Source organism: Uranotaenia lowii, chromosome 3, assembly GCF_029784155.1.
Source record: "Uranotaenia lowii strain MFRU-FL chromosome 3, ASM2978415v1, whole genome shotgun sequence".
Lineage (NCBI taxonomy): Eukaryota > Metazoa > Arthropoda > Insecta > Diptera > Culicidae > Uranotaenia > Uranotaenia lowii.
The window spans coordinates 174,575,206-174,589,004 of record NC_073693.1 but is presented as its reverse complement, the minus strand read 5'-3'; the positions used below and the strand labels follow the sequence as shown (position 1 = coordinate 174,589,004).

General features: G+C 38.3%; 2 protein-coding genes and 1 long non-coding RNA gene across 4 annotated transcripts; 2 read left to right on the top strand and 1 right to left on the bottom strand.

Moving 5' to 3' along the window:
• Positions 1–3,847: 3,847 nt before the first annotated feature.
• On the bottom strand, positions 3,848–5,494 carry LOC129752860 (uncharacterized protein K02A2.6-like). The gene has a single exon (XM_055748647.1). The coding sequence runs from the start codon at positions 5,492–5,494 to the stop codon at positions 3,848–3,850; it is 1,647 nt and encodes a 548-aa protein (XP_055604622.1).
• A 1,768-nt stretch (positions 5,495–7,262) lies between these two features.
• On the top strand, positions 7,263–8,132 carry LOC129750528 (uncharacterized). The gene is made up of 3 exons (XR_008738398.1): positions 7,263–7,489; positions 7,552–7,696; positions 7,757–8,132. It is a non-coding gene; the product is annotated as an uncharacterized LOC129750528 (long non-coding RNA).
• A 424-nt stretch (positions 8,133–8,556) lies between these two features.
• LOC129755540 (TBC1 domain family member 13) lies at positions 8,557–11,095 on the top strand. 2 transcript variants are annotated; one of them, XM_055752087.1, is made up of 7 exons: positions 8,557–8,816; positions 8,882–8,955; positions 9,283–9,408; positions 9,484–9,650; positions 9,951–10,073; positions 10,243–10,766; positions 10,828–11,095. In XM_055752087.1, exons 1-7 carry the CDS (start codon positions 8,797–8,799, stop codon positions 10,940–10,942), a joined length of 1,149 nt encoding a protein of 382 aa, XP_055608062.1. In that variant the 5' UTR covers positions 8,557–8,796; the 3' UTR covers positions 10,943–11,095. The 2 variants fall into 2 exon arrangements, with proteins under 2 accessions (XP_055608062.1, XP_055608061.1); XM_055752086.1 differs by having other exon boundaries at positions 8,559–8,816; positions 9,481–9,650.
• Positions 11,096–13,799: the final 2,704 nt, after the last annotated feature.

The following is a 13,799-nucleotide window of genomic DNA, read 5'->3' as shown; positions in this document are numbered from 1 at the left end:
GGACAAACTAGCACAATTTTTTGGCAATATCTGGGCTTCTAATTCTGAATTTTTCAACATAGAATTGTTAGGAATAAAACCAGGCAATCTGGAATGCTCCCTTTAAAAACATAAGTATGAGTATGAATAAGGCAAAATTAATGTTAGTTTCTCGATTATTATTGAAATCTGCGTTGATTTATACACTCTACACCATGAGTGGCCAACATTTCCAACAGGCGGGCCAAATTTTTGAAATGAGATTCACTCGCGGGTCACACAACTTTTTTTTTTATTTTGAAGAAAAACAAAAAAACAGGTTTGTGAATACGCAATGAAAAATTCAAGGGGCTGAAGAAAACAAAAATTCCCGTACCAAGTTTTCAGTCAAGAAACCCGCAGGAAGAAGAAAAATGAAACGAGTGAAACACGTATAGAGGCAACATGGCGTCCTCATTGCAAAAATTTCAACCAGAGGCAATTTTTTAATAATCCTTAAAATGATATCTGCAGCTCGGGAATGTCAATCAAAGGGATCTTTGGTAGCATTAATAAATTATGGTTGGGCACTAAATGCAGAGTTTTCAGCATAATCCTTGTTAAAATTGATTCTAAATCTGCAGTATGACAACAACAGGTGCGTTTGGTAACCAAAATGTTACCCTATTTCGAGTCTGTTATGGGGTGAAGTGTTTAATTTCGGGAACCACACTGACGTTCTGGTACCAAAAATTTGGTACGGTGCGTTTGTATGCGATTTGACAGCTGGTTCAGTCCTCTGGAAAAATTAACAACTTTTGCATATGCCTGGGTTACCTCAAGTACAGATTCATCTTAGTTTCATGCATTTTGATATTAGTTTTTTTTATTGAATAATAGTTAGTCAAGAACTTGTTGAGATATAGCTTATGAACTAACAAACGAATTACGCTACAGTAAAGTACAAATTTCTTTAATTATATATCAAATGTCTTACATTCTTTTCAAGCGATTTGAAACCTTTTTTCTGTATCCCGTAAATGTCAAATAATTATGACAGTAGGCATTCAGTCGATTTGAGTCAAGTTTACCATTTTGATATTTAAAAAAAAAATAAAAAAAAACAGCGCTCGTCATTTGAAAGATTAATTAAACAAGAGAATAGAAATTTTGGTGATTATTTTGGCTTTTTTGAAAGATTGTGGTGCCCTGAAATCAAATCAATTGTAAGATTTTACCTATCATCTTCAATATTGGTGATATCGCATGTGGAATTTTGTGAATTTTTTTGAAAATTGATTCTAATGAACCTACGTTTAAAATAAAAACAGATTTAAAATCTATATAGGTATTATTCTTTATTTTATGAAGGATGAGATTTTGCTTGAATATTTTTTTTCAGAATCTCAACGCTTTGAAAGAAATTAATTCTAAAATTTCAAGAAATTTTAATAGACTGCAAGAATGTGTCGGTAACTACAAAGAAGGTGTATAATTTCCTTCATTCAGTGACGGTAACCTTTTTGTATATGTAATTACATTATATCAAATCATGTAGATTTCTCCGATATTTATTGCGAATTAAGTTGATGTAGCTTAAGGTACATTTTTTTCCAAATAATATTAGCCCAGAAAAATTTGATATTTTCAAAAAAAGATTCGCGGGCCATGGTTTGGCCACCAATGCGCTACACCGCTTTTAGTTTTTTAAAAAAAGGTAACTGTAATTGACTAAAAAAGATCAATCGTCAAAACTGAGTTCCGTTTTTGAATTTTTATTCCAATTTGAATCTAAGATTTAAAATTCGAATTCAAACTTTTCCATCTGATTAAGCCCAAATTTCAAACTTTGATTCTGATGTACTTTTTTCCATTATCTTCTTCTTAAGAAAAAAGCCCTAAATTCAGCATATCATACTTTAAATGACCATTCTCAAATTATCATAATCAAAGAAAACTTTTAAGATAATTTACAAATATCAGAGAAAACGCTCTCATAATTGAAAAGCGAATTTAATTGAGAGATTCTCTAAACATTTATATTTCTATACTTTCAGTATCATCTAATTCCAGATTCATGATTCTGTATCTTAAAAATTTAAGTTCCATTCTGAGGTTGGATACGTAGACACTTTTTGTATACATTTATGAATTTTGAAAGATTTGCGCTCAAGGTCATTTTTTTGGGTGAAATTACTATCGAAAAGTCTTAAACATTTATTTTACTGCATTTTTAGTTTGTACAAAGTTTCCCAACAAAAAAAAAACCAAAAGTGAACAACTACTCCCAAACTGAAAGCAATTTTTTCAAACATTCAAGCATCGTCGTGATCTTCCAACAACTTGTGTTATAAATAGGAACACATTAAAATAAATAACACTACAAAAACAGATCCGATGGTGCAGCACAAGAAATGTTGGATTCTCGACGGTCATGGTGCACGTCTATTAAAAACAGAGTTTCGTGGACAAAATCGACGGATTATTTTTAGCAAGCAGCAGTGTGAACAACTAGAGCACGTCGTCGAAGCTCCTCAATGGATCTTCTTCGGTGAGAGAAGATTAAACAACAAACGGATTAGGTGATAGATGTTATAGGCGGTTTTCTGCACACACAAATAAAAACCAACAACATGTTTCGAGCATTGCATAACGGAATTCAAGAACTTCATTCATTCCTGCGTTAAGTACATTAGACGACAAAATTTTGGTTGATATTGAGATTTGCTTGAATAAAAGCTATTCAGAAATTTTCAGATACATTATTCATATTGCAACAAAATCCAATCGAAATGTCGACATCTGAAACTGAATTAGAAATTCAGAGCTAGAATCTTAATCCAGAAAAAATAAAAGAAGAATGTTCAAATCTGAATCTGAAATTCTAGAAGGGAATCTTAAAAATCTAAGTTAATCTGATCTGAATCCGATTCCAAAATCAAAGTCTGAAATCTGAATATGAAATCTGAATCTGTTATCTTAATTTAAAATCTGACTCTGAATCTGAAGTCTGAATTTCAATCTAAAATTTCGAACCTAAATCTGATATTTGAATAATGTATCTGAAATATGAAATTTAAATCGGAAATCTGAATTAAAATTTTTGGAATCTTTAGATTCTTGATTTTGAAATAAGAAGACTGAAATCTAAATCCAAAATTTCAGTCTGAAATCTCAATCTTCAATTTGAACCGGAAATTTGAAATTTGAATACTATAATCAAATTCTGAATTTGAATCAAGAATCTGTAATTTTAATAATGGGCCTGTTTATTTTGTTTTAATCTGAAATCTAAGCGACAAATGGAATATTAAATCGAAATCTCAATTCTTTTATGAAAACTGAATTTGTTATGTACCGGGAAATGCGGATACACGAAATAAAAAGACGCGAGATTTACATACTAAAAATGGACTTTTATTGACGGACTAAAAATGGGACGTGCGACTCGCTTGGACAACAATAATAAAAGCACATTAATTAGTGTTTACATCCCGCTGGTTGGCGCGTCGATCAGCTGACAATAGACTGCCAGCAGTGAGCCCAGCGGTTTTGTTGTAGGGTGTTTCACGCCCTTACATCTCCTCCCTTAATACAGCTGGTGCGGGTTAATCCGAATCGGCGGTCTTCTGGTCCAAGAAGAACGACGAGGCACCTGGACAGCTGTTTGATCGGTGGCTGACTGGAACCCTACCATATCAGCAGAGCTTGGTGGTGAGGAGAAGGAGATGTAAAGAGCAACGGGACATCGGTGGAAAATTTGGAGACTGCCCTGGATCTTGACCAAGATTGTTCGGTGTCGCTGGAGGTATCATTGGTACCGAACTTCTCCCCTCTTGTAATTCCCGAATGGCTCGCTAACGTGTCCACACATCGTTCGGCCAAACCGTTAGATTGTGGGTGGAAAAGTGCTGTGATAAAGTGCTGGTTCATGCTGCTTCAAAGATGTGAACGGTTTGGTGATCTGGTCACAAAAAGATGAAATCGGCACCGACCAGAGTCCAAACGCGTCGATCAAATCGATCCCAAGCACGTTGAGCGATTTGTCGACCACGTAGAATGTGCCACGGCGCTGCTGGCCATTGACGTTGACGTCACACGCGAACTTGAAAAGCAGCTGAAGGGGGGCACCAGAAGCAGTGGATGCTTTGCCTAGTGCTGGGGTGGTGGAAGGCTTCCCAATTTTCTCCCACACACGCTTCGACACAACACTGATGTCGGATCCAGTGTCCAACTGGAGCTGCACTTCAGCACTGTTGATTGTTGCATGCACGAATTTTCGTTTTTGTTGCACTGATAGAATTTTCACAGATTGTGCCCGAAAAGTTTTGTTTTGGTTCTTGCAATAGGGCTTCTCACTTTTCTTTTCGGTTACACAATAACCTTCACGGTGTCCATTTTGGCCAAAATCACTACACTTGTGGTCCTTGTAGGGGCACACACGAGTGTAGTGCATTGCGCCGCACTTCCAACAAGGGGTTGGGGGAATGTTTTTGTTCGCACTATGATTCTGCACTTTGTTCGGAGAGTTTTTAGAAAATTGCTGCCTACTCTGCTTCACGAACTGCACTGCTGGTCCGGTGGTTCCCTCGATCATGGCTGTATCCCGTTTGAGGCACATCAGCCGCTGGCAGTCTTCCGAAAGCTGCTCCAGGGTAACGTCGTCCCGGTCTTCGATTTTTGCTAGCAGTCTGGTACGTACATCAGCATCGCACTCCGACTTCAACCCGCAAACAAACAGCAAGCACTTAAATTGCTCCTCGGTCAATTTGCTTAGCTCGAAATCGACACTGTTTTTGTTTACCCTGCACGAAAACGTGACATAATCTTCGGAGGGTAATTTTGTTGTCTGCAGGCATCGATATCGTTTGCTGATCAGTGATTCAGCCGCACCAAACAAGATTCCCAATTTTCGCACGGTTTCGTCGAATGGGTGATCTTTCGGCAGTTTGGGGAGAATAAAATTCACGTACCGTTCGTGTTCAGCAGCACCCAGCTTCCTGAGAAGCAAACGGACTTTTGCTTCGTTGTCGAGACGGGAAGCATCTTGCTCGAACAGATCGTTATATCTCGCGTACCAAGCAGCAAAAGTGATGTTGTTGTCCGGATCGTACCTGAATTCCTTGATGTGATTTGACAGCGAATCAAGAATCACTTCAGGATTGGACGGCACCTGTACGCTGAGCGATGACATCGCACGGAGGAACATTTCCTGCTGCTGTCGCATAAATTCCTGCTGCTGGTTGAGCATTTGTGTGGCAAATGCTTGTTGCTGTTGTAGGAGCTGGGTGAGAATTGCATCGGATGCTGAGAGGTGGTGTGATGATGATGATTGCACCGACTGCTGCTGCTGTTGCTGTTGCCCGGGAAACTGTAGAAGAAGTCCCGTCGGTGGCTGTTGACCGAACTGTGTGGGGCGAATAAAACTTTGCTGCATGCCAGCCGGGTGGAACTGCTGTCCACTAGGGAGACCGTTGAGGGACCCATTTGATCCAACCGTTGGATCGGGAGTGTGGTTAGAATCACTCGTATTCATTTCACACCGACGTCGTTTCCGCGTGGGGGAAGTAATTTCGCGATAATTTTACGAATTTCGCGTAAATTACACGACCGACTCGTCGCCACTGTTATGTACCGGGAAATGCGGATACACGAAATAAAAAGACGCGAGATTTACATACTAAAAATGGACTTTTATTGACGGACTAAAAATGGGACGTGCGACTCGCTTGGACAACAATAATAAAAGCACATTAATTAGTGTTTACATCCCGCTGGTTGGCGCGTCGATCAGCTGACAATAGACTGCCAGCAGTGAGCCCAGCGGTTTTGTTGTAGGGTGTTTCACGCCCTTACAGAATTCGAAATCTATTTCTTTAAATCTTAAGTCAGAATCTCATATATGATGTGAATCTGAAGTCTCAATCCGTAATTTTAAACTTTTTTTTGTTAATTTATATTCGAAATATAGTAGACACCTACTTATGTCTATTTTGCGTCTTACTCGAATGATAATTAGTATGAAATATTTTAACTAAACGAAGGTTAAATGAAAAATACGAAATAAGGTACACCGGGGTAAGTAAGGACGGGTTTTCGTATAGTTCAACTTTAAAAAATCATAAAAAAATCAGCAGTGGAGCAATTTTGATAAATTGACGATCAATGTGATGCAGAACATGTTTTTTACAAAAGCTGAAGAGATGAGCTCGATAGAAGCAAAGCGAAAAAAGTTATCACGCAAATCGTTATGGATGGCTGGTGTCCTCACTTACCCCGCTTTATGGGGTAAGTGTGGACGGTAGATTTTCCCTTTGATTTCTCAGGAAATTTTCAAAAAATTTGTGTTTTCTTCGTTGAATACGTTACTTTATTGCTCGAACTGTCCAAAATTTTGAAAAAAGTTCATGATACTATAATTATAGTGTGTAATTTATGTTACAACACACGAGATCCGATTCCATCAAAAACACAGAACAAATAAGTACTTTGCTCAAATTTTCATGATCCGAATGCTTAATATAGCTAAATAATACAACTCATAAAGGATGAAGGACAGAAAATTGAAAAAATGTGTAAACATCAAGTCTTTTTAAAGCCGTCCACACTTACCCCAGGTAGGGGTTGGAGACAAAATTTTAGTTTTTTGTAAATAAACTCTTTTTTCTTAATTTTTAATCGCCGTTTCTTTTCCTAACTGGTTGTTTGGAATGTAAGGATTGTTTCAATGTAGAGTTTTTCATCGAGAGCCAGCTAATTTACGAGAAATTTGCAATTGAAAAAGATGCACATCAACTCGACATCGTAGTTGAAAATAGAAAATTCCGAAAAAGTCCCTGTAAACAACCGTTATTGTCTGAATCGTATCTTTTTCACAGTTATTGGATAGATTACAAGTAAATTGAACATTCTGCATCAAAAGTTTGAAAAAATAGTGCACAGTATTGTTTTTATAGCCATCGTCCACACTTACCCCGCGTCCACACTTACCCCGGTGTACCTTACTTGTTTTGATAAAAATAAGTAAAAAAATCTTTCTGTGATATTGAAAGCAGCAAGTTTTTCTCAACCGTCAGTTCGAATCGTGTTTTATATTGCTCTGGTGGTCGGTATTAAAAGTTCTGGAAATGAACATTCATCTGATGAATGGGATGAATGATGTTTTGATAGTGTCCGTTCACTTGCCTAAAGTGTGCTCCGAAAAGCTAGCGACAGATGTTGTTCAAACGGTTTGATTTAAACCAAATTGATTATAACAATTATTTTTAAACTGTTTGCTTAGGCAGAAGAATGAGTTAACGAGGATCACTCAGAACATAAACAACCCAAAATTAAGAACGCCAACGCACCAAAACAAAGTTCAGTTTGCTTTCTTGATTTTGGTGTGGTGAAGAAAGTCCAAAACGAAAGTTCACAGCTTGAACTCGACACCCCAAAAAACGTTATATTTTTTGTTGGCTGTTTTTATCGGTTGCTGTTTGATCTGAGTCTCCCTGGAGAAAAAAAGAAAAAAAAACTGCGATTGAAATAGGTACGTAAATTTTAATTTGTATAATTAATTCAGTTAGTTTACGTTATATGATGTATTTTCAGATCATAATCGAATAAACTCTGCCTCTACAACATTAGAAGATTTCCAATTTGAGTACCAAGTTGATGATTTTTTTAAAAAACGGTCATACTCATACACAACCAACGAATTATGAAGAACTCGCCGACCGAAACCACATTAGAACAAGTAAAGAACTGCTTGGCTTACAATATTCTTTATAAATTTCAATGTGAATTCTATTTTTAGGTTTGTGATGCTGAATTACTGCAGCTAGAGGGAATCAAAATTGTGAAAACCCGAGCGGAACTACTCGATGTTTTACTAAACGATGAAATCACTCTTCCACCGGGCATCTATCTCCTTTTTAAAACCGTATCTAGAACAGCTCAAGAGAAGAATCGTCCGGTTTCATACGGTGGCATTTTTCCAGAACCGGGTTGACTATTCGTAACTGAATGTTCTACCAGCTGTCTCGTAGAGAAACGAGAATATGAATCCGGAAGATGCGCAACAGTTCTAAGGAGTGAAAGTTCCGGAAATGCATCCGAATCCTCGGCCAAGAAATTAAAACCATCTTCTTAAAAAAAGTTGAAGAGAATATGTTTCGGAAAATATTTACAAGAAAAGCTAAAATTAATATTTCAATAAACATATGTTTTAAACGAAAAACATTTTTTGCATTGAAGACATTTATTACTCTTTTTGTATGTTTGTCTAGTTAAAATATACATCGTTTTCCGTTCAAACGGCATTCTCGATTTTGGGGTGTGAGAATAGGACTTCATTCTCAAGTTTGGGAAAACCCCCTTAAACTCATTTTCGTCGGGAGCCAGTTTCATCCGATTTTGCGGCATTACAACTTGGTTTTGGGTTGTAGCCGCTTAGAGTGATGTAATTGCGTACCAATTTCCAGCCAAGAAAAAGGAAAAGAAGATCCATTCGATTCGGGAGATTCAGGCATGCAGTAGTGTGAGTAATATATTTTCTCAAAATGAACAATCAGATGAACCAAAACAACTCAACACGATCAACACTTGTGTTTTGTATCCCTTGTATCGTGAAAGTTTATTATAGTAGTGAAGCAGCTGATTGCCAAATCGGATTATAATTGGTTGTTATTACTTGATTTATAAAAGAATATACTTTTGTAAACATTTCAGAATCGTTATGCAAAAATCTTGACTATGAAGCTTTATTGATTTAGCTTCTCAAAAGGAAATTTGAGTGAATACTGTAGGAAAATATAGATTTCGTCAAACATTCCAGCTTTATGTTCGTCTCACAAAATGTCTCTTTACAAGATAAGGTAAATCAATTAATAATCAAACAAATTTATCGATCAATTAAAGTCGGTATTTTTTCTTGTTGTAGAGTTGCTGGCCTGGAGGACATCATTCAACAAGATGAAATTGATATGAAAGCTCTCCGAGATTTTTGCTTTTATGGTTCGTATTTATAACACAAATTGCTGTTATTTTATTGATGACTGCTGTTATAAAAATCTCTTGGTAAAAGTAAATTACAATACTCGGTGTTCATCTGAATTGATTGACAATTTATAAAACAGTTTGTTGTTCGATTAATTCATGTTACCCTGTCTTGCATCCAGTAAATCAACGCCCCTTTTTCATAGTCAAATTTAGATTCTGGAAGACAATTCATTTTGATTTATACCGATTAATTCTAAAATTTTGGTGTATTTCATTTAAAAAAAAACACGATATCTATTAATTATTTGATTAAATGATCTCATTTTAAACCTTTCATTACAGGAATTCCGGATTGCAGCGGTCTCCGATCGCTTTGCTGGAAGCTCTTGTTAGGTTATCTAGGACCCAAACGGAACACTTGGTCTAGTACGTTAGCTAAAAAACGTGAACTGTACAAACAGTTTATAGGTTAGTACAATAATTATTGCAAAAACAGCATCTCCTGGTGTACACGATGGGCAAATTATGTTCCCTTTGCAGAAGAAATGGTCATTCCACCTGGTGAACAGAATGGAGAAAGTTGTGTGGATCATCCGCTTAGTGACGGACCCGAAAGTAACTGGAACACATTTTTCAAAGACAACGAAGTACTGCTCCAGATCGACAAGGACGTTAGGCGACTGTGTCCGGATATTTCATTTTTTCAACAGGTAATGTGTAATTTGTTCGATATTTTATCTTTTGTTTTTGCACAAAACCATCCGCTGAGTTTCTGTTTTATCTGTCGATAACTTTTTTAAAAATCGATTAAAAATCATCAACTTATTTTTTATTTATTCATCGTCTTAAATAAAAGGTCAAGAAAGTTCGAAGGAACCAAATTAAACCTTGGTGTGCATTATAATATCATGAATTGAAATTATGCTAAGTCATCATCAATTCATTCATGTTATTGCTATATTAATCGGGGTTAAAACCATCATATCTTACATACTATTCTCACTCTAAAGGCCACGGAATTTCCTTGCGAATCTGTCGTTAACTATAATCGAGAACGAAAGCTTCATGTAAGGGTCGCTCCAAGTACACTCAGCTCTGCAAATGTAGAGCGAAAAGGCCTGGGCGTCACTAAGGTTAGTACATTTAACAAAAGTTTCAATATACCAGCTAACATTATTCTAACACGTGTTTTATTTTTCATTAACAAAACATGATTAATTATAGCAAGTAAGTTTAAATCGTTTTTTAAAATAGTATCTCGTGCGAAATAATTATCCAACTAATCAATTTTTCGGCCGGTAGATAAACTTGATCACGAAACGTGCAACAGAGAGCTACGAAGCTATGGACGAAGGCCGTGAAGCACACTGGGAAGTTGTTGAAAGAATTCTTTTTCTGTATGCAAAGCTCAATCCAGGTCAAGGTTATGTACAGGGTATGAATGAAATAATCGGGCCCATCTACTACGTTATGGCTTCAGATCCAAACCTCGAATACAGACAATACGCGGAAGCTGATTGTTTCTTCTGTTTTACGGCTCTCATGGGAGAAATAAGAGACTTTTTCATCAAAACTTTGGACGAATCGGAAGGCGGTATCAAAGGGATGATGGCCAAGTTGTCCAACATGTTGAAGGATAAAGACTGCGAAGTGTGGAACCGGTTAAAGGATCAGGAGCTTTATCCGCAATACTATAGTTTCCGTTGGCTAACACTGTTACTGTCGCAAGAATTTCCACTGCCCGACGTTCTACGAATTTGGGATTCGGTTTTTGCCGATGAAAACCGTTACGATTTTCTGGTAAAAGTCTGCTGCGCGATGATAGTGTAAGATTATCTAAGACCAAAAAAAAACTCATTCGTTACTCAAGCATATATCTTTTTGCAGATTACTTCGGGATCAAATTTTAGACAATGACTTTGCTTGTAATGTCAAGCTGCTGCAAAACTTCCCTCCAATGGATATTAAAATTGTGTTGAAAAAAGCATCCAGCCTCGATTGAATGAAGTTTTTTCTCAGTTTTTAGAGTCTCTCTTTGCATTGTATATTTTGCATGGAAATTTATCAAAAAAGTACCACTCTTTCACAAGCTATACATTTTTTTAACATTAGAATGATGAGCATATCTCTTTTTGAAGCTATGAAAAACGTAAAATACAACAATTTTTTCTTATAAAATGTGTTTTTTTTTACTTTTATTCAAGAAGGTACATAAATTAGTATCACAACATCCATTACAGGTTCGAAACTACCTTCATCTATAGAGACCACTATTGTTTGGGAACAAATAAATATTGCAATAAGTGGAATGAATATTTCATATGCATGGAAATTTCCTGATCAAAAAATTGGCAAATTACAACCCGAGAATATAAATTCACTGCCGCTGCTGGCAAGGCTGTCCCATATGCAAAAACAACGAACCCAGAAAAACGGCTTTAAAGATTTTTATAAACTTTCGTAGATTTCTCGGTTGAAACTTTACCCTTTCTATTTCTTTCTTCACAGATATTAAGATAATTGTTGTAGAATTTCATCCAATTTTTTTTTCGCTTTGGGAGTTGTTGATGCAGAGGAGAAAATAATGACAAATAGAACAATAAACTGAGGAAAATATTGATTGGGAATGTAAGTCTGATAAACTTATGTTGCCTTTGTTATCATTTCGAAAAAAAATTCGTACGTTTAACTACGGGTTCATATTGAAAGTTTTTTCGGTCGATGATAAGTTTTTATCGCCGATAAATTTATCAATTTAAGTGACAAGTGCGGCGAGATGAAATGACAGGTAGAAGAATTTCTAAAGGAATGAAGAACAGGCGGATAGGCAAGCATCAGATGAGCTTCGTTGGATAGGTGTTGAAAATTGTAAGTCAAGGGCATTTTGTATTGGAAAGTATGAAAGTGTTGTGGTACGCCTTTGCCTTCCACAGACTACTCGTATAGGAAGCATGCTAGACTTTTGATCACACATTCCTAAACACAGCAGGCCAGATGGATTATGTACTGTGAATACACAATCGGGTGAATTGTAGTGCAAAGAAGCACTCGCTGAAACGTAGAAATTCACCGACAGCGGGAGAGGCAGCGAGTCCGAATTTCCCAGGTGAAAAAGGAGGAGGAGGAGCCGCTGTATCGTTTCCAGGGAACACAAAAGTTCTATTAGGAGCCCAGCGCATCCCGCAAGCCGAAATGTGTCGGGATAAGGACGGAGGCATCCTAACGGACAATCGTGAGGTGATCAAAAGTTGGAAGCAGCACTTCGATGAACACCGGAACGGCACACATGCAGAAGACCAAGACGGTGGGGGCTACATCAACGGCGTAGAGGAGCCGCTCCCAGCGATGAGTGAAGTTAAGGATACCATTCGCCAGCTGAATAGAAGTAAGTCGGCTGGGAAGGATGGTATCGCAGCTGAACTCATCAAAATGGGCCCGGACAAGTTGGTCGATTGCCTACACCGGTTGATGGTCCGGATGTGGGACATAGAACAGCTACCGGAGGATTGGAAGGAGGGAGTAATATGCCCCATCTACAAGAAGGGCGATAAATTGGATTGTGAGAACTACCGAGCGGTCAATGTGCTCAATGTCTCCTACAAAGTGTTGTCCCGAATCCTACTCCGTCACCTAACGCCACAAGCAAACAGAAGCGTGGGAAGCCATGATCAGCGAAAATCGTGCCTAATATGGACTCCAGAAGCAACTGCGGTCGAGAAGACTTAGACCCTGAACAAAGGGTAAACTGTAAACGACGCTCATTAGACCGGTTGTTTTCTAAGGGCACGAGGCGTGGATATTGCACGAGGAGGACCTGCGCACACTCGAATTATTCGAGTGACCCACATACGCCAGATAACGCTCCACTTGGTCTAACCACCTCGCTCGTTGCACCCCTGCTCGTCTCGTTCCTACCGGATAGGCAGCGAACACCTGTTTTACAGGACAGTCGTCCGGCATTCTTTCAACATGTCCTGCCCAACGTATTCGGCCAGCCATGGTTGTCCATTCCTCCCCGAGCGGCTTGAAAAGTGCAACTCAGTGAACTTTTCGTTCTGAAACACTTACCCTGCTCTGTTAAGACGCTAGGCGCACACCCAATCTAGGAGCAGAGAAGGCTTCGCCAGGGTGAGAGCAAGAGAAAAAAATCATCACATTAAGTGTAGGGGAGCAGCGCTAAAGCAACTCAGTAGGTTTGATTCGTTCCCAACAAGAAAGGGAAGAAGAAGAAGCAATATCGTTGCGTGCTGTTTGTTTGCCTACTGTGGTAGGAAGAGAAGGAAAAAATTGCACTTCAGTTGTGTGTTTCGGGATTTCTCCTTCTCACACCGTAGCGTTGCTATTGGAGCACCGGTTTTGCTCGGCACTCGGCTTCGGTTCTACTCGGAAACGAGTGTAGAGCATTTCGGAAGAAAGTGTGGTGCTCTATAAATCGTAGAAGATAACGGTGTGATTTACACAGCGCACTGTCTGATTTGAGAAGTGCGGACCAACCATGCGGCCAGCCTTAACCACCTCCTGCATGTGTGCCGTTCAAGTGTTCATCGAAAGGCTGCTTCCACCTTTCATTCACTTCACGATTGTCTGTCAGGATTTCTCTGTCTTTATCGCGGCACATTTGGGCTTGCGACATGGAGCCTTTGCGGGATGCGTTGAACTTCTGATAGAACTTTCGTGTTTTCTAGGTACGATGCTGTTTAGTATTTTATATTATGCATGCAGAAAAAATCCAAAATATGAGCGCTAATAATCAAAGCAGCTTTGCCTACTAGCGACACGTCGCATACGTCGCGACGTTGAAAATAATAACGGCGCACCGCAAGTTTCTTAGGAGACCTAGAGCATGCATGGTCTATGGA

Bases quoted from the DNA above. Each gene is read 5' to 3' on its own strand.
- LOC129752860 (XM_055748647.1), bottom strand. From the start codon at position 5,494: ATGAATACGAGTGATTCTAACCACACTCCCGATCCAACGGTTGGATCA.
- LOC129755540 (XM_055752086.1), top strand. From the start codon at position 8,797: ATGTCTCTTTACAAGATAAG. The intron at 8,956-9,282 runs GTTCGTATTTAT...CTTTCATTACAG, and splicing joins CCGAGATTTTTGCTTTTATG to GAATTCCGGATTGCAGCGGT. The intron at 9,651-9,950 runs GTAATGTGTAAT...CTCACTCTAAAG, and splicing joins ATATTTCATTTTTTCAACAG to GCCACGGAATTTCCTTGCGA.